Below are 25,998 nucleotides of genomic sequence, written 5' to 3'. Positions count from 1 at the left end.
CAGTTCACTTAATGACTCTGGGTCTCAGTTTCCCATCTGTAAAAAGAAGGGGTTGCATTTATGAATTCTAATGGCCCTTCCACCTCTAATTCTATGATCCTCTGAGAGATAACATTTAAGGTTAGAGATCTAGATCTAGAACCAATGATGATGCTAAGATACTGATAGATATGGTAGGTTATTTCAGACCTAAGACTGACAGAAAGTTATTTCAGTTCTAAGACAGACAGTTATGTCCATAGAAGGAAGAACAAAATCACAGCTTTACAAGTAGGGTGGATCTTAGTAGTCATGTTGTTGAATCCACTCATTTTATGGAAGAGGGAAAAAAACAACAACAAAATAAAACAAATAAACCAAAAAAAAGCCCCCCCCCCAAATTATGATTGCACGGCTAGCAAGTGGCAAAAGCAGGACTTCCAATGCGGTTTTGTTTTCATTGTAGAATATTACCTTTCATGCAAGATTCAGGATTTGGTACATTTTGTTGTCATAGGACAGGGAAGGAGAACTTGGTTTTGTTGTTGTTGTTTTTGTTGTTATTTTTAATTAAGAACCATTGGTCCCCAAGAGGGAAAAATTAGCTGAGGACTAAATCAGTAAAAACCACATAATAACCTGATATGAAGTAAATTATTGTTCACATGCTTACCTATTTTTTTCCTCTTTAAATTCTCACACTGCCTTTCACACCTTTTCCATTCTGAAGAGGAAATAATGAGATTTTTTTTTCTCAATATAATGTCCCCGTGGTAGGCAGTTGCACTTGCTAACTGCCAAACTCTCTGACCACTGGGTCAGAGTAGTTCACAGTCATCAAGAAGAGCACCGGACCTGGGTTGAATTTCAGGCCCAACACTTTGGAAGATACACAAATGTAGGTAAATCACTAAATCTCTTTATGCTTCAGTTTTCTCATTTGTAAAAGGGGACAATAATCATAGAGTTATTGTGGTTAAAGCATTTTGTAAAACTAAATGCTAAAGGAAGGTGAGCTATGATTGTTATTAGGGGCTCTGTTTGCTGAAAGATCAAGAGTGCTTGTGCTTAAGTTCCATTTATACCTTGCTCTGACCAGTCCTTCAGAGGCTCTTCAACAGGTTAATTAAACATTAAGATGAAATTGCCAGTACTTGGGCCATACCAGGGGGGGTAGTTTCAGAGGTCGTAAAAAGGCTTAATAGCCTAGGATCAAAGGTCATGGGTCTGGAAAGATACTTGGAGAACACTGAGTAAAACCAATATGGAATTATATGCAGGAAGGTTGTGTTTGTTTATTTGTTTTAACCAAATGGTTATTGTCTATTGAGTAGTAGCTGAACATGTTGTGGTATATCAGTATGATGGAGATCTATTGTGCTGAAAGAAATGAGGAAATAGGTTATTTTGAAGAGACCTGGAAATAATTATATGAAGTGATTCAGAAGGAAGTGAGCAGAATCAGAAGAACAATTTATATTATAATATCAACATTATTAAATAAACAATTTTGGGGACTTTTATAAACTGATAAAAAAAATGAGCAGAACCAGAGAGTAATATATGAGACTAATGAAAACTCTGAGAGACAGTTTCTGGATAATTAATAATCAGTTTATTAATTATGTTAACTGGCAATCAATAAATTGATGATAAGTGATTGTAACCAAAGACACCAAGTGAGACCCTGAAATTCCCTAAATCCCTTTTGAAAGGGAACTCCCCTGACAAATGAAAATCAACCCTGATTGGTGGACATTTAATGAGGAGGTGGATTAAAAAAGTCTTCCTGCTAAGAACAGAAGCTTGATAATGAGACTCAGCAGCCTCAAGGCATCTGGACAAGGGGAAACCATCTCCAGCCAGACCTCTCTAGCTACTTTTCTTCTTCATGAGGTGGGTTGCCCTGAACTCTAAGGGAGGGTCTAACACCAAGGGGTTACTCCTCCCAGCAAAGGCTCACCTGGTCCAGATTCTATTTATACTCTAAACAGAAATTAGCTCTCCCAGTTGGATGAGGTCGCACCCAAAGCTAATAAGCACGTGCTTGATGGCTAGGAGCAATCTTATCAGTCAGCCAGGCCTTTCAGAGGCTGACAGATCTTTTCAGGAATTGGGTTTTAGCAGAAATGAAAGGGGGAAAGTGGATCACAAATTTAATAATTGGTTATTAATATAATAGTATAATATTAATTTTCTCATATATAACAACTGTCAAAACAATCAACTTTGAAAACTATTTGAACTATGATCAATGTAATGACTATATTCATGATTCCAGATGAAACATGCTATCCATTACACAGAGGTGATGGTTTTAGGGTACAGAATGAGGTCATAGATATATTGACAGATAATATATATTATATTTGTTGTATATTATATATAATGTTATATTATCTACATTATGTATTATCTACATTTATTTAATATATATTTCAGAATATATTTTATATGTCATACATCCACTGAGGGAGTTTGTTTTACATGACTATGCATATTTGTTATATGAGATTCTCTCTCTCTCTCTCTCTCTCTCTCTCTGTGTCTCTCTCAATGGGTCGGAAATGGGAGAGGGAGAAAATAGATTTCTATTCATTTAAAAAATAGAGAGGTGAGGGATGATAAACATGTAAAATGTTGCATATCATTTCAGATGAGTTTATTGTATTATTGATTTTACTTAACTATTTTATTTTGTTACAAAAGGCCTCTTGTGAAATGAGAGTAGTTTGTAAATGTTTGTAATTTAAAAAAAACACAGCAATTAAAAAATGAGGAAAAACAGAACTTTAGGGAGCATTTATTTCAACCCCCTTATTCCACAGATGTAGAGACCTTATTCCACAGATGTAGAGGGACAGTGATTTACGCAAGTTCAAAGCAAGTAGTTTAGGGAGAATAGGAATTCAAACTCATGTCTTCAAAGGACCCATCCAGTGCTGTTTTTTGTTTGTTTGTCTTCAAGACTGTGTCTTCCCACCTTGACCAGGTTGGAAATACAGGGACTAGTCATTGTCTGACCCCACTCTAATAGGCAAGGGATCTTGGACCTGCTTCATTGCTAACCTTAGCTTGTTCCCTCAGGCTACCTGGTGGTCCCCTGCTTCCTAGAGGGCTCATGGTTATAATGACAATCAGTGGAGACATGATTGGCATACCATCCAATGGCTCAGCATTCCTAAATTCATGAGATCCATCAATCTCAGCTTCCCCAATAGTTGGGATTACAGTCATGCACCATCACATATTGGCCCAGAGGTTTTCTATTCCGCTATTGCTGCCTTAAACATCGAACAAGTAAACTGGCCATTGGACAACCAAAATATAATTCCTGAACTCTGTTTTTGGTTATTCCGATCCAATCTATTAATTAAACAGCTATGATGTGCCAGTACTTTGCTAAGTACTGGGGATAAAATGAATAAAAAGACAGTCCCTGTTCTCAATTAGCTTAGAATCTAATGGGGGAGACAACACACAAAAGGGGACAGGAAAGGGAGTGGGGAATGGGACACAAAGGGTTAGCTGGCAGAGGTACATCTTGATAAGGGAAACTGAAACCAGGCAGGACAGCAAATGCAAGGTGTTCCCACAAGTTTGATTTGACGGTTTGACTCCTCATTTCCTGTTCTCTGTAGACCTCTGATTGTTCATCCCCTGAGTGCCAAATTACTACTGCCTCACTCCACCACCTAGTGTTTGAATGACCTCATTACCCCTTAGGGCTTATGTTCTATGACTCTTTCTTGTCAGAATGAAAATCTATCTCCTCCCTCATACCCACCTCCTATACTTGACTACTCTGTCCGATTACAATGATTTACCTATAAAATGCACCTTCAAGCATTCTCCCTCCCAAATTTAACAGTAAACTAGCTGTTTAAAAGAGAAAACACAGTTCATATTTATGAAGTTCTGAACTTGGAGTCCTAGGTTCAAACCCAAGTTCAAATCCTGGCTCTGCTACTTGACACTCATGTGACTTCACACACATCACTTTACTTCTCTCAAACTCAGTTTCCTCATCTGTAAAATGATAAGGTTGTACCAAATGACTTCTGAAGATCCTTCCAGCTCTAGATTTGGGATTTGATGCATTAAAAAAAAAAAAAAACCCAACAACACAGGAACATAATAGGTTGTCATGAAGAGATTGTATGATTTGTAGTCAGAAACACATGAATACTTTGTGTAAATCATTTGCTTTTTCTGACCCTCAGGTTCCTTATCTGTAAAATGGGGATAATACTACCTCCATGACCTAACTCACAGACTTATTGTGAGATTCACGTGGCATACTGGGATATGAAAGCAATTTGTAAACTAGAAAGCATTGTGTAAATCTGAGAAAAGCATCTCTGGTCTAAAAACAAAAAACAAAAACAAAGCAAAACAAGCCTCTAAGTTTCTTTAAATGTTATGTATCAGTTCTATTTTTTGGTCTGGTCAATACTTAAATCTAAACTTATCACACCAAAAAATGTTACCCTTTTCCTGGGAACAATAAGCTTAATCCACTTGACTAACATTTTCTTAAGTCTAAACAATCAACAAAACAATAAATCAAGTCCTGATTTACAGTGATTCTCAATTTCTGAGGTCTAAATGTTCATGCTGAAAATTTAACAAACAAAACAAAAACAAAAATTTAACAAACTTTTTTTATGTAAAACATTTCCGTATTAGCCTTGTAGCAAAAGAAAACACACACACAATTACATATAAGATAAAGTTAAAAAAAAAGGATGCTTCAGTCTGTACTCAGAGTTCACCAGTTCTGTCTCTGAAAGTGGACAGCCTTTTCTCATCATGAGTCCTTTGGAGTTGACTTGGATCATTGTCTTGATCAGAGTAGCTAAGTCTCACAGTTGATTATCCTTATAATATTGCTGTTACTATGTACAATGTTCTCCTGGTTCTGCTCACTTCCCTTTGCATCAGTTCATTTAAGCTTTCCCAAGTTTTTCTGAACCATCGTGCACATCATTTTTCGTAGCACAATAGTATGCCATCACAATCAAACACCATAGCTTGTTTAGCCATTCCCTAATTGATTGGAATCACCTTGATTTCCAATTCTTTACCACCACAAAAAGAAGTATTATGCGTATTTTTGTATTACTAGGTTATTTTTTTCTTTCTTTTTTTTTTTTTATATTTTTGGTATACAGACCTAGCAGTGGTATAACTGGGTAAAAGTGCATGCACAATTTCATAGGCCTTTGGGCATAGTTCCCAATTGCTGTCCTGAATGGTTGAATCAGTTCACAATTCCAACAAGAATGCATTGGTGTCCCAATTTCTCCACATACCCTCCAGCATTTGTCATTTTTCTTTTCTTTCATGTTAGCCAATTTGATAGGTATTATCTCAGCTGTTTTAATTTGCATTTCTCTAATCAACAATGATTTGAGCACTTTTTCATATGGCTATTTATAACTTTGATTTATTCTTCTGATAATTGCCTGTTCATATCCTTTGACCATTTATCAATTGGGGAATTGCTTGTATTTTTATAAAATTTTCTCAGTTTCCTATACATTTGAGAAATGAGACCTTTACCAGAGAAACTTGCTGTAAATTTTTTTTCTCTATTTCTTGTCTTCTTTTTAATTTTGCCTACATTACTTGTGTTTGTGCAAAAAGTTTTTCATTTTATGTAATCAAAATTATCTATTATGCTTCTCATGACTGTCTTTCTCTTGTTTGATCATAAACTCTTCTCTTATCCATAGATCTGAGAGATACATTAGAAAAATGTCACACTTTTGTATACATTACAAATCTTCACATAGCATTTAGTATCTATCTCTTCTAAGTGTTGGACTATACTAGAAAGAGTTCTCAGCTAAAAGCATTAGTGCAGTTAGTTTTATTACTCAGTAACTTATCTGATCAAAGTCACCTTTTTTTTTTTGAGTGAATCTCTAAGATCTGATGAGAACATCAAAGCATTATGTGAGTGAGGAGTCTTGAGGGCTAGTTCTGCTTTTATTATCAACAGTCAGTGGTGTGACCTTGAGCAAGTCACTTAACACTTCATTAATCAATTTTTCTAAAAACATGCATTAATTAGAATCACGGGATTTTAGAGTCAGACTCTAGAGATGATTACATCCAGCCCCCTCATTTTATAGATGGGGAAACTGAGGCCAAGAGAGGATATATGGCTGGCCTGAACTCTTTAACATATACTTCAAGAACCCATTGTCACTTGCATGGCATGATAAGCCATCAGGGCAGACCTCTAGTGAAGAAACTAAGAAAATATTTTTAAAGACACATTCACAAGGGTCTGACTTTTTCATTAGTTTTTAATAATTCTGTTGGCCAATACATACCCTTAAAGCTTACTCTAAGAAACATAAGACATATTCATATTTAACCTTGCATTCTAGGTAAGCTGATTTAATGGTTCTATCTTCTTTCAAACTTCTGTCTAGTAATTGACCATTGGGGTTCTCCTCTTGGATCTTCTAAAATATTTTTCACATAGAAGCTGTATGTAAAGCTACATATACCAACAGACTTAGAAGCAAAAAATCCTAAAGTTTTTCATGAGTTTGAGTAGTCAGCTTGTGTACTGCTGTGTTTGTAGAATGCAGACAAATAGTAGGTTATTTTAGGATTGGTCTTCCTGAGGTAATTTCACTCTCCATCAGTTCATACAGGTTTTCTCAAATTAATCTGAATTCTTCATATCTATCCCATATTATAACATAATAATATACTGTCATATTCATATGTAATGGGACACTCCAACCACTGGATCATTAACAGTCACCATTCCAATCAACTATTAAGGAGCTTTAAGGTCCAGACTTGGGGATATATGACCATAAATGAGAGTTCCCTGATTGGCTGTTGAGCAGGAAGAACTGAGGACTCAGAAGAATTTCTTTAAAAAAAGGATACACTTTCCATCGGGCTCTTTCTTGCCTGTAACTCTCTAGGTGAGCAAATGTGATTCCTGTTAGGGATGGGGAAGAACATAGATAGTCCTTTATCTGCTCCAGATGTTATATCTATCCTATCATATGACTGCTGGGGCTAGGTAGGACAACTAGATATGTTTATGCCTGGGGCTCAAGCAACCCCTTACTTTTTTGTATTTCCTTTCCTTGAATAGGAAACCTTGCAAGGTTTGCAAGCAGCAACAGTATCATCTACCTGAGAAGGTGCGAGAATAGACTGGCCACAACAGGAGCATCCACATGAGATAAAGGTCACCAGAAAGAAGGTCAGTCTTGGCTCTTTGATCTGACAGTGGGCAGTGCAGAGGGGAAATGTGAAATGCCTGATTAGCAGTATCCTATAATAAAAATCATCACTATCATTTATATAGAACTTTAAGGTTTGCAAAGCTCTTTACAGATGCTATCTCATTTGATTCCCACAACAACCTTAGGTAAGTAAAGGAGGACCAATTATTATTATTTCCATTTTGATGGTGAGGAAACTGAGACTGAGAGGTTAAGTAATTTGACAAGCTAGTAAGTGTCTGAAGCAGGATTTGAACGTAGTTCTTCTTTTCTCCCAAGTTTAGTGTTCCATTACCACCTAGCTGCCCCTGTAGAACTATATTACGCTTTGAGACCTATCAGCCTTTCAAGTCAACTGTATCTGTGTATACATTCTATTACAGAATCTTATTTGAATTGTTCTGTTTACATGGGCTGTTGCTCTTCTAGGTTTAACATTCCTTTCTTAGTAAGAATAAATGATCTGTTTTATACCCACTTCATATTATGCATTGGGCATCCCTTTTTTTCTTTTTCTTTTTTTCATTTTCCCTTTGGATTTTAGAGTAATAATTGTTACTATAATTAGCAACTTTCCCAGAACTCTGGAGCAGGGATGATGGGCCAATGAGTGTGACAACAAGTGGGACAACAACATCTCCTAGGGGAGAGATTAGGCTTCCCCAGAGATGAACCCGGGCAAACCATAGTGGCTTCGTAAAGAATAGAGGTCACCAGCATCTGTGGCCACAGCTGAATGATATCCCTACATTTTATGTTAGACATATACTATAGTTTGTTCAAATATTCCCCCCAATTGATATTCACATCTAGGTCTTTGCTACAATAAAAGTGTTGCTTATAAAAATGTTGCTAGGTCTTTGTTGTAATAAAAGTTTTACAAATGCCTAAATATGAGTTCTTACTTCCTTTGACCTCTTTGAGGTATATGCTTAATATGGGTCAAGGGGTATGAATAGTTAAATGACTTTGGGGAATATAGTTACAAATTGTTTCTAGAATGGTTGGACCAATTCACCTGATGATTTGTTGGGGATTCAGTGGAGGTTTGTGTTGAGAAAGCAGCTGGCCTAGGCAACCTCTATGATCTCTTGCAACTCTGAGCCTTGTCCAAGTTCATATAGCTAATAAATGGAAGACATTGGATTCAAACCCGAATATTCTGACTCATAATCCAGGATTCTCCTGGCCTCAGTATCCTGATCTACAAAATGAGAGAGCTGAATTAGATGGGGTCTAAGGGTTCCTTCCAGGTCTAAAATTTTTTGAGTCTATGAATTATCCATTCTTTTTGACAGAATGAAAAACAACCTAACACCATCTATTGTACATGAATTGACCTATTTCATCCATACCCCCATTTTTGAATGCTGTTCAACTTCAGTGATTATTGGTTTCATGATATTTTTTCTTGGAATTGAGATACAGGAAAGGAAAAGAATAATTGGGCTGCCTTGATATGCCTTCTAATATTGTTGCCCCACCTGCTATTTTAGTCTCCTTAGGGAAAAAGTACTCACTTGGAACCTTTGAAAGGTCAGGATGTTCCTGGCATTTTCAGCAAAGTAAGAAATAACTTGGACCTTCAGATGCCTGGCATAGTTTTGCAGTCATTTATGCAACCTTAGGAAAGAACGGAACTTTGCAAATACCTTTTATGTTTGTTTCATCTTGTGAATATCGGAATTCTCATCCCTTCCTTAATTTTATGAACATAATTTTTTTACCTTTCTGGGACTGAACCATAACAATTATAATGATAGTGTTTATATAGGACTTTGTACCTTTCAAAGCTGTGTTATATAAATTATTTTATTTAACTCTATCAATAGTCACGTGTCAATGCTAGGGGCTATTGTTATTATCCTGAATTGTTAATGGGAACATTGAAATACAGAACAGGTAAGTGATCTGTAGAGCAAAAAATGTTTAACTGAAAGCCCTGTCACCTAAATACTTCTAGAGGCTCTATCAGTAGATATGTGACATGGGAAAAGTAACTTTATCTCCCTAGATCTTACCCTGCTTACCTACAAACTGAATCAATAAACTGAACCTTATCTCTAAGGTCCCTTCCAAGTCTAAAGTACTATGACTTTCCCAAATCAAATTATTAGTCACTTGCAGAACTAGGACTAGCACTCAGAGCTCCTGGCTCCAAATGGGTAAGTAGAAAGGAAATAAGCATCTGTTAAGTGCCTATACAAGGTACTGTACTAAGTGCTCTACAAACATTATCTCATTTGATTCTAACAATAGCCCTGGGAGACAGGTGCTATTACTATCCCCATTTTGGGGATACAGTTACAAACTGTTTCCTAGAATGTTTGGACTGATGCAAACAGAAGTTAAGTGACAACCAGAGTCACACAGCTAGTAAGTGTCTGAGGCTAGATTTGAACTCAAGTCTTCCTGATTCCAGGCCCAATTCTATGTCTATTGTGTCACCTACCTGTAGGATAGGTAATCCACTACAGATTATCTATACCTAAATATCCTGTAAAAATTATTTGAAAACTTTTAAGACAGAATTTGTTTTTGAGAAACACAAAGCAGAAGTTCCTAGGATTTAGAATTAAACAAGGCCTTAGAAATAGTCAGATTCTTCACGTAACTAAATAAGAAGCTTAGTTAGGGAAGAGTTACCATGGCTTAGAGAAATGGTGCCTCACTCTTCCAGCTATTGGGAGACCAGAGACTAGAACTCAGGTCTCTTGACACCCTGCCAGTATTCTTACCAGTACTCCGGTTCACAAACTCAGGGACTTGCAAGAACATGTAGTCCAATCCTTTCATTTCAGTAAAGGGGATATTGCAATCCAGAGAGGTTAAGTAACTTGTCAAAGGTCACATAGCTAGTTATTGGCAAAGGAAGGACTAGAACCCCACTTTTCTGATTTTAAATCCATGAAATCTTTCTACCACGGCAACACCCTTCTCCTCTCCCTTCCTTCTCCTTCTCCTTCTCCCTTAAAAATTTTAATCTCTGGGATGAGGCATACTAACCTCCATGAGGTTCCTCAATTTTTGGTTTGGTTTTATTTTTCTTTTAAAATGTGGCATAGGAAGAGGAGTCTGCTGATAACATATGCTAAGCAAATACTTTAATTAGGGCTTGTCTTCCCTGGAGGCAGCGGAGCAGTTGGCCCGGACTCCCCCTCTCACTGTCAGACAACCCCACTCACTCATGATTGGCTGCTGTGAGCCAGGAGGGCTGGTTCACTGGCAAGGTATCCTGAAAGGCTGCGAGCTGCCAGTAAAGGTGTGCAGTTGGTGTTTGTAGACAGCACAGACTCATGCTTAGAGAGCTTGGAGTTTCTGCCCCTCCTCCAGCACTAATCAGTCAGGCAAAGGACTTTGGAACTGGACTGAGCTCCCAGGACATTGATGTGGGAGGCTGCCCTAACCCCAGCCTCTTTCATTTTTCTGCCCTGAGTTCCAGCCACCCAAAACTGACATGCCAACTGAGCTTGCTCCGAGCCTGGGAATGTATGCCCTCTCCGACCTGAATTCCTCCCCGACGACCCGGCTACTCCACAAGGGTCCAGAGTACCTGCGCAGGAAGATCGAAGGGGGAGACCGGGCCAAAAAAAGTGCTGTGGAGAGACTAGCTGCAGATAAGGCCAAATATGTCAAAAGCCAGCAGGTAATTGGCACCAAGCAGGAGCCTGCCAGGCTGAGCTCAGCTTCAGAGAGTAGTAGTGAAACCTGTTCTGTGGAAAGCAGAAAAAGCAGCAAGGACTCAACAGGGAGAAAAGAGGCAGAGAGTGGGGACACCTGGTGCCCCACCCCAGGCAACATTTTCCGTGGCCCGGAGAGGCATTAGCAGGAGGCAACTGAGGCCAGATTCCCTCATCATCTATCGTCAGAAGTGTGACAAAGTGGCCTTTGTCAAAGGCCAAGGCACTGAGAATGCAAGAGGGGGCTTGGTGAGGAAGATCCTCCAGGGTCCCAGCAAAGAAAAGATGTTATTATCTCTTGACATGCCCAAAGTGAAGGAGGAAGCCAAAGTAGAAAGTGAGGAAACCGAACTAGAGAGCAAAGAAGCCAAACCGGAGATTAAAGAGACCAGACTGAATGGAAAAGAGACCAGAATGGAAAGTAAAGAGACCAGAATGGATCTTAAGGAGATGAGATTGGAGAGTGAGGAGGCCAGAATGGAGAACAAAGAGGTCAAAGTAGACAACAAGAACACTACTCCCCCCAATCCCCCAATAACCACCCCCCTTGTTGTCCCTTCCAGTGAAGACAAGATGTCCATGAAAGCACCTGAGATGACAGCTGAGCTCAGGGATGTGAAGAGAAGGGGCCTGCACCGCTCCAAGTCTGACATAAGCTCTCGTTACTCCAAATCCTTCTCTGAGTTTGACACCTTCTTTAAATATTGTGGCCTGGACCCTGAGGTGGTAGAAGATCTTGGGAGGGAAAACTTCTCAGCAGGGTGGGACCACATATCCTTTAAGATCCGCAGTGTGAGCATGGCCACCTCTGAGGGTGGCTTCTCCCATCACAGCGGGGATGAGGGGCTGCAGGAAGAAGAGCTAACCGAGCAGGTCCCTAGCACCACGTCAGTGATTGAACGCAATGCTCGGATTATCAAGTGGCTGTATACCTGTAAAAAGGCCAAAGAGGCAGAAAGCAAGAGGACCCAAGACTTAGCTGGAAAGGTGCTGGTTCCCAAGGGCAAGGAAACACGGTAAAACCAAGGTGCGTCTTAGGCCAAGGCAGAAATAACAATCCAATTTGTATGCGTGTTGGAAAGGTAGAGTGGGGAGGAGGGCCTTATGATATATTTGGGATGGGAATGTGGCCAAATTTGAAAACTGCTGCTAAGAACAGAAGACATTTCATGGTATCATAGATCTGGAACTGGAAGGGACCCCACAGACCACTTAGTCCAACCCTTTCATTTTACAGAGTTTTTGTGATGAACTTCTAAAACAGATACCTAGGCTTAATTTGTTTTATTAATGCTGGATAAGGAAATAAAAATAATCAGTCCAGTAATCTGTAGTAATGAGAACTGAGAAATAGTTTGGGGACTGATAGAAATGAAACTGGGGTGCTGTGGTGCAGGGGGAAGACAGGATGACATCTGGCTAGGTTCCAGAAGTCTCCAAATGAAGCAGATGTCTCCAGGGTTATTGTCCTACAGCAGGCCCAGTTTAAAAACATTGGTACACTTCCTGTTGTTTCCTACTTCATAACTGGCACACTTTTTCCTGGATCACAGGTGAAAAAAAACCCATGAAACAGCCTAGAGGTTATTCTAAGGCTTCAGTAGAACACTCTAAGTATACCTGTGTTCACCAAGATAGTCTGGCTTTACTGGGTAGATGAGAGGTCTTTGTCTCCCTGTGAAGGTTTTGCTTAACTCCACCGTGCCAAAAGGACAGGCCATGTGTACCTGGGTAAGAAACAAGTCACCTTTCTTCTAGGCTTGAACTGAAATTGTCTGGGATAGCTTGGGCTGGTTTTCAGCACTTGTTAAAGTACCTAGGGAAGAATTTACTGAGATAAACCTTATTTAAATTGACTCAAGGGCTTTCAGATGGAGTCTTAATGTTTTCTGATTTAGTACCTTGTTTCTCTACCTGTGACTGAAAAGAATATCAACTTTAAGACTAGGGGTTTTTTCAGAACTTTATTAAATTAGGCTCATTCTCATTTGGAATATAGGGACTAGATGGCTTCGAAGGTCATCTCCAACTCTAAATTTTGGCTGATTGGCCTGTTTTCAAAGAAATCTAGACTTTTCGAAGAAGCACTTTGCCTTCAGATGGAAGGTTGCATAGTATGTATGTAGTCAGGTTTATAGTAGTCTAAATTTAAAACAAAACAAAGCAAAAATCTCCAAGCCTGGAAATTATGACAGGTCATACTTTGAGAGAAGCACTTGCTACATTTGGTTCTTCTGTTGACAGGATTTAATGTATCAAATTCAGCAATATACTACGAAGGGATCTGATCTTCTCAGCTGTAGTACCCAGTAATGTCTCCAGGCCATCAGCGTGAGCTGTTATATCTCATGAAAAGAACACAGATCTAGGTATCAGGAAACCTTGGTTTTAGTTTGGGCCTTGCCACTCATTTGCTAGGTGATTTGGGGCAAGTCATTTAAACACCCTGAGACTTCTTCCAGCTCTATCTATCTACCTATCTATCTGTTTGTCTGTCTGTCTGTTTATCTTCCTATCTATCTATATAATTATCTTCTAGCTGTTTGCAATGAGTATGGTCCGGAGGAAAACATACTAGACCTAATGTTAGAAGACTAGATTTAACACTGTCTTTGATGCTTTTTAATTTTGTGACCTTAGGCAGGTCACTTTAAATTTCAGGGCTGGAGAGTTTCCTCTCCTGAAAATAGGAGGGGGGTGATGGTGGTAAGAATAGATGATCTCTAAGGTTTCTTCTAGTTCTAACATTCTCTAATTCTTATGCAAGAGGCCAATCTTTCCCTTTTGGACAGCTGGGATGAATTTCAAGGGCTCTATTTGTTGATGTAATAGTTTACCCCAGTAACTCTAGCAATGCACCACTATACACATACCAACTCCTCCCTTGCCACCACAATATATAAAAAAAGACTCATGGCTGGGTATTTCTAGAAGAACTGGGCTTTGTACAATTCTGCTGGGAACCAAAAATTTAAACCAATGCCTTTGTCTCTTTCTATTGAAACACATCTTCCCCTAACTCTTTCAAGAGCACAGAGGATCTGATTGGATTAACGTTATTTCTCACATCCTTCAGGTGGACTTTAAAGAGAGAAGTAGAATCTGGGCCTTCAGAAGCCTGGGGAAATATGTATGTGCATGCATGCATATAGGAGAAGGTTGGATGGTGGAGAGAAAGGCATTAGGGTTAAGAGCAGCCAAATTGGAAAGGCTCTTTTGTTCATGCGTATTAGACAAGGCCCAACAGAGTCCTGGGATCTTTATGATCAGTGGAATAAGCCTAAATGGGAATAAAGGGTGAATCAAATTGAAAGTCCTTTAAAAAAAATATTGCCTAATGGACTATGTAAAAGATACACAGAAAAGCAAATTTCCTTGCAAGGCCTAAACCCGAGATCTCCTAGAAGCTATGTCAAATTGAATTTTGCTTTGCTTTTGAACAGGTAAGATGGAGTCATGTTTGAATATTAAGCAGTGCAGATCAGAAAATGACACTTGAATTCACAGAAATAAAATCTGAGAGCCTCTGGAATGTTAGTACTTCCTTTCCCCACTCCCCCCTCAGTGCCAAAACAGTGATTTGCAAGGAATGATCTAACTCCTTTCATGAAGTAATCTTTGCAAAGCTTGCTTTACTTTTCAAACTAGGAGCAAATACAGGAAGTTTGCTTGGGCGGTGGAGGCTGTCACTTGTATGACAGAAGCACGTGGTTTCAGAGTTATCTACCTCTCTCCCCTCCCTCTGGCTGAAGGAAAACAATAATGTCACCTGATTTATGGGAGGCACAGGGTTATGAGTTTATACAAAGAATCTGAGGTACTTAAATTCACTCACTAACCTTTCTCTCTCTCCCTCAACCTTCAGTCAGTGCTGGGGAGGATTTTGCTCACCTTCAAAGTTGTTTTATGTCAGCATGAAGAGAAGGTGATAAGGGGGACACAGTATACAAAGTTTGCCATAATAAATGTCAGTCTTAATAGTAACTTACATTTCTTTAGTGTTTTAACATTTATAAACTATTTTCTCTACAATATCTGTGTGAGGCAGGTCTTTAACCGTGTTTTACAGAGATGGAACTTGTGATTTAGAGGGGTTTAATGACTTGGCTATCTATGGGTATGTAGCTAAAAGCATTAAGGCCAAGAATTGAACCCAGGACTCTTGACTCCAAATCTAACATTTTTTAAACTATATCATACTTCCCCAAAATATTCGTCTAGGACACAAATGATCCATTAGGTTCAGGACAGGGATGAGATCCCTGACCACCTAGTAGCTGGTTCCAAGTATGATGGGAATAGCACTGAATTTGGAGTCATAGCATCTGGGTTCAAATCCCAGCTCCTCCACTGGGGGAAAAAAAATCACTTAACTTATCTGTGCCTCAGTTTACACATTTGTAAAATGAGGAGGTTAGACTAGATATCTTCTGAAGTCCTTTCCAACTCTAGAACTATGATACCGTGGCCCTTACTACCTATATAATTTGGGGCCAAGCTGCTTAACTTCTTTGGGTCTCAATTTCCTCATCTGTAAAATGAAGGAGTTGGACTAAATGATCTCCAAGATTCCTTGGACAGCTAGGTGGTATAGTGGATTGAGCTGGGAATCAGGAAGACTCATCTTCCTGAGTTCAAATCTAGACTCAGATATTTAGTAGCTATGTTACCCTGGGCAAGTTTCTTAACCCTGTTTGCTTCAGTTTCTTCATCTATAAAATGAGCTGGAGAAGGAAATGGCAAACCACTAAAGTACCTTTGCCACGAAACCCCAAACGGGGTCGTGAAGAGTGGGACATGGCTGAACAACAAAAGATTCCTTGCAATTCTAGATCTGTGATCTCATTTATTGGTTCCAGAACATTGGGAAAGATGAGAAAGCAGCACAGCATTAAAGATAGAGAAATGGGTGGGGGAGAGGGAGAACAAACAAGTATTTATTAAATATCTACTACATGCCAGGCACTGTGCTAAGCTGTACAAACACATCATTTGATCCTCACAATAACCCTTAGGTATTATTCCCATTTTCAGGATGAGGAAATTGAGACAAACAGAGGTTAAGTGACTTGCGCAGGGTCACATAACTGGGAAGTATCTGAGGCCAGACTCTATTTCATGTCTTCCTGACTCCAGGCCCAGCTCTCTATACACTGGGTCACCTAGCTGTCTTGGAGTGATGAATACCTGGTTTAGAATTCCTCTGAACATTTTTATTAGCTGTGTGATGTTGGGCAAGTCAAGTGACTTAAAGAGATTAAGTAATCTCTCTAAGCCTCAGTTTCTGCACCTATGAAATGGGGAACATAACACCTACCTTGATGGGTACTAGTGAAGCTTGAATGAAATAACTTGTAAAAACTCTCTGACAAGTTTAAAGCACTAAAGAGATGCCAGCTCTTCTCTACCACATTAAGGGCACGGAAAAAGCAATGCAATAATCTTTGTTCATAACCACAAAACCACCTCCTGTAACTCATGGCCTACAAACATAATGGACTCTTCAGAAGATGAGCCAACAGAGAGACTAAATAATCTCTGAGCACCTAAGCCTCCAGGACTATGGAGCAACACAGGAAGTGAAGCAACAATTGTGGCAGCAGGAAAATACTGTTTGTAACCTGGAAAGTAAACAAAGACTTTCTCCACTGGAATGACTAGTCCATTCCTTCTATCCAACCAGCACGGTACAAACAGGATCTCTACCCTTCCCCCAACCCCTCTTTGGTAGGAATACTTGTGCAATTCATATGGGACTCTCCTTTGATCTTACTTTAAAAATTCAGAGAAGCTAAGGAGTGTGTGTGAGTGTGTGCATGCGTGTGTGTGTGTGTGTGTGTGTTCAGAAGCTCCCAAGCAGGAGAGTAGAATTATTTAATTGGATGCCTTATTCCTTAAAGGAGGTAGAGGTTTTGATACTTATAGCCCTAAATGATTTCTAGCTTGGGAAATCAGTTAGGTTTATAAATATCTTTAGTGGTAAAAACATGACTGCTTCTATTTTTGATATATCCACAAAACATCAGAACTACAGAATCACTAAAGAATCATAGAAGTTAGTTACATTTATCTTAGTTAGCCATGAATAATAGGCAAGAGATTAGGAGTTACACTATTCCCTTGTGGGGGGGGAGGAAGAAGGGAAGCAGTGGGAAGCTATATTAATTTTATTTTATTTTGTTCTTTTAAAATTTTATTCAGCCCTTAAATATCCCCCAAAAGAACATTTCCATATACAAAACAGACAGAAAAAGAGGTTTGTATATGAGACCATGAATCTTTGTTACACACAGCTTGCTTTTGTAAAAAGCATACCATAAATTTAACATCTTACATTCTAAGATGTCCTATAAGTACTTTTTCTTTGGAACTTCCTTCCATTTTCTTTTGTGCATTTTATTTTAAATATTTCAACGACCAATTTTTTGGAGGACAGAGGAAAAACTCAGCCATTAGCTCCTCTTTCTTCACAAAATTCCCCCATTGGAAAAAGAAAAGAAAATAAGAACCCTTGTAATGAATAAGAATAGTCAAGCAAACAAATAAAGATGTCTACATGTTGATCAGGTGCATGAATGTGTGTTTCCTTCTGCACCAGCAGTCCATCATCTCTGTCAGGAGACAGACAGTATGCTTCAACATTGGTCCTCTGGAAAGGACTATTGATCAGAATTCTTAACTCTTCACAATATTATTAGTTTATAATTTGTTCTCCTGGTTCTTCTCACTTCACTCTGAATCAGTTCATTCAAGTCTTCCCAAGTTTCTCCTGCCTCTGTCCCTTTCATCATTTCTTATGGCATAAGATTCTTGATAATTGTTTTTCATTCCAGTTGTTCTCCCATCTGTCAGTTTTAATTTGATAAATTGGGGAAATTCCAAAGCTTAGCCATAGGTGCTGAATAAATGTTTGTGGAATGAATGTTTTCACATAATTTCAAAGCCAATTTAGTTCAACAGTGTTCAAAAGTAACTCAACAAATGTTTATTAATGCCTACTACGTGCAAACATCTTCCATCAGTGGGCTCCGGAATTTTCTGCTTGCAGTCACCCCAAGGCACTCATGAAAAATGGAAAGACCATTAAATAATAATATAGTCACTACTAATATTCACAAGATATAAAAACCATAACCATATGGCCAATCCACAAAAAGCAGGGTAACATTTGAACATAGATCCCACCATTTTCAAGTATCAGTAGGCTCCAAGGCCATGAGCAGGAAGAAGGAAAGTGTCATGCTCCAAGGTTCCTAAGCATCATCCACTAACTTTCATGCCTTGATTTTAAACCTTTATTTAGTGTCACACAGTCAGGTTTTTTAAAAAAAAAATGACTATAAAATGCACATTTTGTAAGTTTAGGGTCTTTGCTTTATTGCTGGTCCAATAATTTAATATCTCATGGCACAATACAAATTCCATCTACCTCACTCTTAATCATGGTCCCAGTACCAACACCCAACAAAAGTAGAATTGGAATCCTATTTTGTTATTCCTAGCTAGACTATCCTAGTCACTTGGGCCGGCTTTGAACAAACTAATGTCTTCAAAATCAATGATTCAACTTTGATTAGTTTAGAGTTTTGTTGTTGTTGTTGTTGTTGTTTTTTGAAGTGTAAAAAGGGAACTTGTGATTTCATCAATGGAGAGAACCACATTCTCTGTAATTTACAGTCCTAGAAAGTTGTCTGGGGCAGCTAGGTGGCGCAGTGGATAGAGCTCTGGCCCTGGAGTCAGGAGGACCTGAGTTCAAATCCATCACTTACTAGCTGTGTGACCCTGGGCAAGTCACTTACCTCCAACTGCCTCATCAAAAAGCAAAACCAAACAAAAAACGAAACAAGAAAAAAAGTTGCCTAAGGCACTGAGAGATTAGATAATTTGCTCAGGGTCATACAGCTATAATGCCATCAGAGACATGTTTTGAACCCAGGTCTTTCTGACTTGAAGCCAACTCTCTATCCATACTCCATGCTAACTCAGTTCAGAGTTAAAACTAAATAAATAAATAAATACATACATACATACATACATACATACAATAAATAAATAAATAAATAAATAGTGAGGAGGAAGTGGGAATCAGCAGTTTTCCATGAAGTTAAATTAGAGATTGACACCTCCCCTAGCTGACTTTGTGAAGCAAGAATTGCCAAGCAACCCCATCAAGCTGACTTCTAGTTGAGAGCTTTATGCTACATTTTCTTCAACCTTTCTCCTAATACAGCACTCTATTTACAATCTGACCACAGGCTTGTTTTTACGGTCTCAACATCTGCAACAACTGCAGTGAGAGCATGGAACAAAAATGAGATAGGCACCCAAGGAATCAAATCTAGCCTTTCTTCTCCTTTCCCCTTTATCCTAGACTTGAAACCCAGCAGTAACCAGGTAGGCATGCATGTCATCTAATAAAGCTTATGAGGACCTCTGAGGCCTTTGAAAATGATGGCTTCTGTATGTGCTCAGATGTTTCCTTGCTTTTCGTGAATTGTAGTTTTCAAATTTGGAAGTCTCAACAGTGACTATTTTAATACTCAAAAGCCTTCGCTTCATTTTCCATGACTCTTTAGGGTGACTACAAGCTTAAACCCCAAGGCCCAGTGAGGTGGCTAAGGGGAGAGAGATGTTTGCATATGGTAATCATTTAATAAATGGTGCATTTATATTGAGTGCTTTTGAAATTGAATAGCCTGAGAAATTACGTGAAGGGATTCATTCATTAAAAAAAAATTTTTAAGTATATTCTGTGTATAGAGCTAAAAATTTACGTAGGCCATATTGTCTGCCCTCATGGAACTCACAATTTAGGTGCAAGATAAAATGCAAACACAGATAGCTTTAATATCCAATGTAATATGGTAAATCCTTTAGAAAATAGTAAAACAGATTTCTGTTAGGTCTGAAAAGGAAAGGTGGTCACCAGTGGGGGAGGAGAAGGTCAAGATAGGTTTCCTATAGGAGGTGGCATTTAAGTTGGTCTTTAGAGGATAGACAGGCATTCAATAGGAGAAGAGGCCAGTCCAGGAATAGGGAATAGCAAAGGCATGGAGACAGTAAAGTATATTTAGTAGTCCAGTTTGACTACTAGCTAGAAAAAGATGGTGGCAACAGATTATAGAGGGCCTTGAATGCCAAGTAGAAGTTGTAAGACATAAAAAAGTATTTTTAAAAATTTAGTTACAAAGAAGTCACTGGTACATTTTCCTTTCCCAGTTTTAGAAGGTCCAACAAGTTCTTTTAAAATGGAAAACTGTCACAAAACTAAAGAAGGAACTTGGCACCCTAATGATTTGGCATTCAAATGTTTGCAGGATCCTGGTACTGATAACTCTGTTTGGTCTTTTCCTTCTTCCCCAGAACGAAAATTTTCCCTGAGATGGAGGATACACAGAACAGATCACAGACTGCTTAGAACTTTCTCATCTCCCTAAAGTTTCCACTCACCTGACAGAGCTTGGGAAGGATTTGCTACTTCACCAGAAGAAGAGTTCCTCTCTCAGGACAGCTCAAATGAGTCTGGAAGCTCCACAGCAGGAGAGGTGAAGGTTTGAGTGACAGAGAAGGTGGAGGATCAGCTGAGATATTTGGACAGAAGATCAAGTTCAGATGGATCTAATGGTATAACAAGCTGCTAAAATGTTTATTATTTGAAGGTGGGTCTGTGCCATGAGATCATGCTGAATCAAATGAGGATCAAGAAAAGGAGGGGTTTTAGGTGATTATGATAAGGATGTCTGCCTATCTCTCTGCCTACGGAGAGACCCACAGACACTAAGTTACAAACTTAGCTTGAACTAAATATTGTATTCTATTTTTGTACTTATGTTACTGTAGTTAAGCCCTTGAATCGCTTAAGTATTTATTTGAGCTAGTTGTAAAACCACCAGACAACACAGGTAGCTTATTTTGGGGAGGTGTTGTTAAATAATGGTCAAATATTTTTGTATGATAAAGCTCCATACTAATAGGACTGTCTGTACTATAAGGAGGACCGACTAATCTAATGAACATGTTTATAAGCATGAGATTATTTTCCTCAGCATCTCTGTGGGTCATGGGAGGAAAAAAAAACTGGCCATAGTAACATTGACAGAGATTCTTTTCTTTGCCAACTGATATTAAATTATGAGGATATTTCTTTAGTCATTACTCTAAAAATGCTGCTATTTATCTAAACACTGGTTGATGCCCTTGGTTAAAATAGATAATGTAAAGATGGGGGTGGGGGAAAACTATTCATTCTGTTTGAAAGTGTGCAGTTAATTCTTCACATAAATGGACATGTATTGCTTCAAACAAGATAGTTTAGTGCTTTTCTGCTGTTAAATACAATAGTGGTCAGCATTCCAGGCCAAATGCCCTTTAAAACAAAGTGGTAGCTGACATGTATCCATAGAAAGGAGGGAAAAGAGCTTGGTTCTGGCTCTAAGATATTAGGAGATACTTAGCATTCACTAAATGTATGGGGGCTGAACCTGGAAACTGGACATTTAGATATAGATAAAAGGAGGACTTGGAGCAGAAGACCAGAAGATCTCCTGCTTCAATAGCCCATACCCATCTGTGATCTGGAAGTTATCAACTAGACGTAAGAGTAAGTCAGCATTGCCAGCTCATACTGGGCTCTTAACTCTCTATCTGGAGAGAAAGATCTTGGAACTAGCTCTGGATACAAGAATAAAAAGTTGCCACTTTTGCTTTAATAAAAGATTGAGAGTGAGGACACCTTTCTCCTAATTCTGTATTTCCCCCTGACCTGCAAATCACTTAACCTCTCTGTGCCTTAGCCTTACCAGAAGAGGACTATTTGCTAACCACCAGAATAAGGAAGAATCTACCTTAAAACAAATTTCATTATTAATAGAAAACTCTTACTAGAAATAACACATTTAGAGATTACAGAAGGCAGAACCATTGTATAAAACATGGGAAATAACAGTGGCCTTTTTATTCATATATAGAAACAGTTAAATAGCCTCATTTTAAAATGTACACGTGCAACTGCTAAAGTTAATTATCATCATAAAAAAAATTATCGGTTATTAGTCACTTGCTGAAAAGAAGCTCTTTGTACATGTCCCTTTTTATAGGGTTTAGAGTCCATCGTTACAGGAACGATTTTGCGATAAAGACATTAGGTCCAGACTATAGCTACTTCTATTTACACTCATATTAAAACCTGCTTTTGACATATAACTACAATGCTGTATATTCTGTATAACAAAAATAAAGTTGTATATTTCATTTATAAATATGAAAACTTCACATCTTGTCTATGAGATTCTTTTATAGAAAATAGAATGAATTTCAAAATTAGAATAACTAAAAAAACACTTTTGTTTGCCTTTATTTCTTCTTTTTGATTCTCATGTCTCTTTAATACCGGTGACAAATGGTTCCACTGGAAAATGAGTACATGTATTAGTAGACACCCTGACCTCTCTCTGGAAAGAAAGCAGTGGACATCAGTGACTTGTAATGTTAATTTTCTGAATTTAGATAGAAGTGGTGTCTTTATGGAAGGAGATTTTCTTTTTATAGCTTCATTGTGCCACCTTCTAATCTAGGTTAGCAAGGTTGAAGGTGGTTGTTGTCCATCACCATTGAGTGAATTATTTCCCTTTTCAGATTTAAGGTTGAATTTGAATGAGGGTCTTGTTTTTGTTATATGCTGTCCCAGAAAAATGGCTATAGTGTTTTGGTGGTTAGAATTTCAATGATGATCAACCCCATCTCTTGCTCGGAGAACTACTATCAAACCCATGGTGATTTCACCTGTGCAGGGTATAACCTTTGAGCTCAGTATGGCCAGACACAGTTGTAAAAAAGGATTTAATTTTCTTACAAGCAAAATAATGAATACTCTATACAAGAACTCCTTGATAGCCAACCCAAAGTCCACTTTTGAACTACAATCACCCTTTTGATTCCATAAAGGGTCACACTGCTAGCTGAAAAGTATAACTGTACTAGATTGGGGAAATATTCAGGATAGGATAGAGTAGCCATTAAATAAGTAAAATAAATTTGCATAGATACCTTTTTACATAGGTATATGTGTGGGTACACATATACACATTTTATTATGAAGGAATCTACTGTGTGTATATACATACATACACAAAAAATACACATGCAGACAGATAAATAAAATGAGACAATGTGGTATAGTGACTATAGAGACAAACAGGAGAACCTGAGTCTGAGTACAAATACTGGCTGTGTAACCTTGGGCAAGTGATTTAAACTATAAGTTCTCTAGGCAACTCTCCAAGTTACAGAGAAATTTTTGACCTACGAATGAAATCACAGGCCCAGTCTCTCTATGTCTCTGTCTCTGTCTATCTGTCTCTCGTCTTCCCCCCCTCCCCAATCTGTCTGCCTGTATAATAGGATCATCATAGATTTAGAATTGGAAGAGGCCTTAGAAGCCATTAGGCCAATCCTTTCATTTTACAGATAATGAAACTGAGGCTCAGAGATGCTAAGTGAATTATCCAGTTAGAAATAGGATTTGAACCCAGGTATTCCTGACTCTACATTCAGCATTTAATCTACCACCATACAGCTTCCTGTGATCCTATGACCACCTATAAAATGGAAATAATTATATATGCATATATATGTATATATTTGTATATTATATATACACTTATATGTGAGTGTGTGTGTATATCTATTGATTGATCAATCCATCTATCTAAACTCTAATGGCTCCCTATCTCCTCCAGAATCAAAGACAAAATACAAATTCCTCTTTTTACTGTTCAAAGCCCTTCATAACCTAGTTCCCTCCTATCTTTCCTGTTTTCTTACATTCTACTCACTTCCATAGATTTTTTAATCCAATGACACTAGCATCCTTGCTATATATGAACAAGACACTCCATCTCTGGACTCTAGGCATTTTCTCTGGCTGTCCTCCATGCCTTGACTGCTCCCCTTCCTCGTCTCTTCTTCCCTGGCTTGTCATTTTCTTCTCCAGCTAATTTTACAGATGAAGAAACTGAGGCAAACAGGGTTAAGTAACTTGCCCAAGGTTACACAGCTTATAAGTGTCTGGGGCCAGATGTGAACTCAGGTTGTCCTGACTCTAGGGGTGGCACTGTATCCATTATGGTATCCCCTTTAAGTCCCAACTAAAACCCTGTCTTTTACAGGTAACTCTTCTCAATCCCTCTTAATTCTAGGGCCTTCTGTTTCTTAATTATTTTTGATTTATGCTACATATAACTTGTTTGTGAGTGTATGTGTGTATGTATATAATATATATATATGTGTGTGCATGTGTGTGTGTGCGTGTATATGTGTGTGTATATATGTATATATACTTTTCATCTTCCCCGTTAGACTGTGAGCTCTTTGAGGGCAGGGACTGTCTTTTGCCTCTTTGTGTATTTCCATGGCTTACCATAGTAAGGGGTACATAGCAGGCACTTAATAAGTGTCTATTGACTATCATCTTTCTACATAAAACACACAAATAAAATGAGACCCACCATTAGCCCAGTAGCTAGAACATGGTAGTCACTTAATAAATGAATGTTGATTGACTAAAAAACTGACTATTATGAGTAAATATTACTGACATAATTCCCTCTACTGATGCAGATTAGCATTGATTTTACAACTTATACTCTTAATTGCCAAATCTGATACTCTTTTTCAGTCATTCTTCTATACCAGGGGTTCTTAACCTTAGATCCACTGATGCCCAAGGAGTCCAAGCATAGATTTCAGGAGTTCCATGAATTTGGATGGGGAAAAAAAAATACATATATATATATATATATATATATATGTATATATGAATATTTATACATAGTATTATACATGCATATATTATATATACATACATATGAATGCATACATATAAATAATTATTTTCATTAACCTCTAACTAAAAATTAGCATTTCTTTAATTATGAATTTTTTTTTAAAGTTCTGAGAAATGGTCTATAGGTTTTAGAAGACTACCTCAGGAGTCCATGGTCCAAAAAAAAAAATTTAAGAAATCTTGTTCTACACCCATCTGTTGCATTTGACACTTTTGAATACTCTTTCTTCCCAGATTCATGGAATCATTCTTTCTCTCTCTCTCCCTTTCTCCCCTCTCTGTCTCGCTCTGTGTCTCTGTCTTTTTCTCTCTCTTTTCCCACATTTCTTTCCTTCCTTCCCTCCTTGCTTCCTTCTTTCCTTCATTCTTCCTCTGTCTCACAGCCTTCCTGACCGTTCATGAGGCAGACAACCTTCATGAGCTGCTTCTGTAACTGAAGAAGAAATTCATTATCTAGTGGCCACCTTTTTTCGACAATGACTCTGCCCCTATGTGGTGGCTATGTCCAGTCGTCCTAATCTATATCTTCTGGACCCAGATGTCTCCAGAATTGAAAATGAGGCTGGTGACCTTGCAGAGCCCTCCCTCATTTAAATTCTATTCACTTGCAAGTCATGGAATCATCTTCCTGATGTTATGGTCCTCTTTGAGAATGAAGGACAAACAATAATCTGGCCCTTGTATAGGCAAGTCCCCCAAGCAACAGACACTGTTCTACATTCAAAGTTTTTCCATGTTGGAAGAAGCTTCTAGAGGTTGTTCGAGACTACAGGATTTGTTGAGAATACAGATCAACATGACAACCCATACTTTGGAGCATGGCTTTGATGGATGTCTACATATGGTGGGGGGAGGGTGTATCTGTGTTTATATATGTATATGATTAGAATGAGATCAAATAAGCCCACCCTTGACACAGGACGTAGACCAGATAAATTCATTCTTTTAACTTCTTCCACTTAATTGTTAAGTGTTTAATACACGATTAATGACTATTTAGTGACTATCTCTAGTCATATCAAAAAATGTTCTAAATCACTATTGAGTAGAGAAATGCAAAGTAAAACAACTCTGAAAAACCACCTCACACCTATCAGAAAAGACAAATGCAGGAGGGCATGGAGGGAAATGGGTACATTAATACACTGTTGGTCCAGTTGTAAACTAGTCCAACCGTACTAGAGAACAATTTGGAACTATGCCCAAAGTGCTATAAAACTGTGAATATCCT

The 25,998-nt window shown here is 38.3% G+C and overlaps 1 protein-coding gene across 1 annotated transcript; it reads left to right on the top strand.

Annotated features, from left to right (window-relative positions):
• The first annotated feature begins 10,504 nt into the window (after window positions 1-10,504).
• FAM110C (family with sequence similarity 110 member C) lies at window positions 10,505-22,195 on the top strand. Its single transcript, XM_020973008.2, is given in 3 exon segments — window positions 10,505-11,030; window positions 11,032-11,951; window positions 20,288-22,195. Coding segments are annotated over 2 exon segments (1,242 nt in total). The 5' UTR covers window positions 10,505-10,701; the 3' UTR covers window positions 11,945-11,951; window positions 20,288-22,195.
• The last annotated feature ends 3,803 nt before the right edge of the window (window positions 22,196-25,998 follow it).

This window comes from Phascolarctos cinereus, unplaced genomic scaffold (assembly GCF_003287225.1).
Source record: "Phascolarctos cinereus isolate Bilbo 61053 unplaced genomic scaffold, phaCin_HiC Scaffold_2;HRSCAF=192, whole genome shotgun sequence".
NCBI classification, from domain to species: Eukaryota; Metazoa; Chordata; class Mammalia; order Diprotodontia; family Phascolarctidae; genus Phascolarctos; species Phascolarctos cinereus.
Note: the sequence above shows the minus strand (reverse complement) of the source record. Positions and strands in the feature narration are given on the sequence as shown.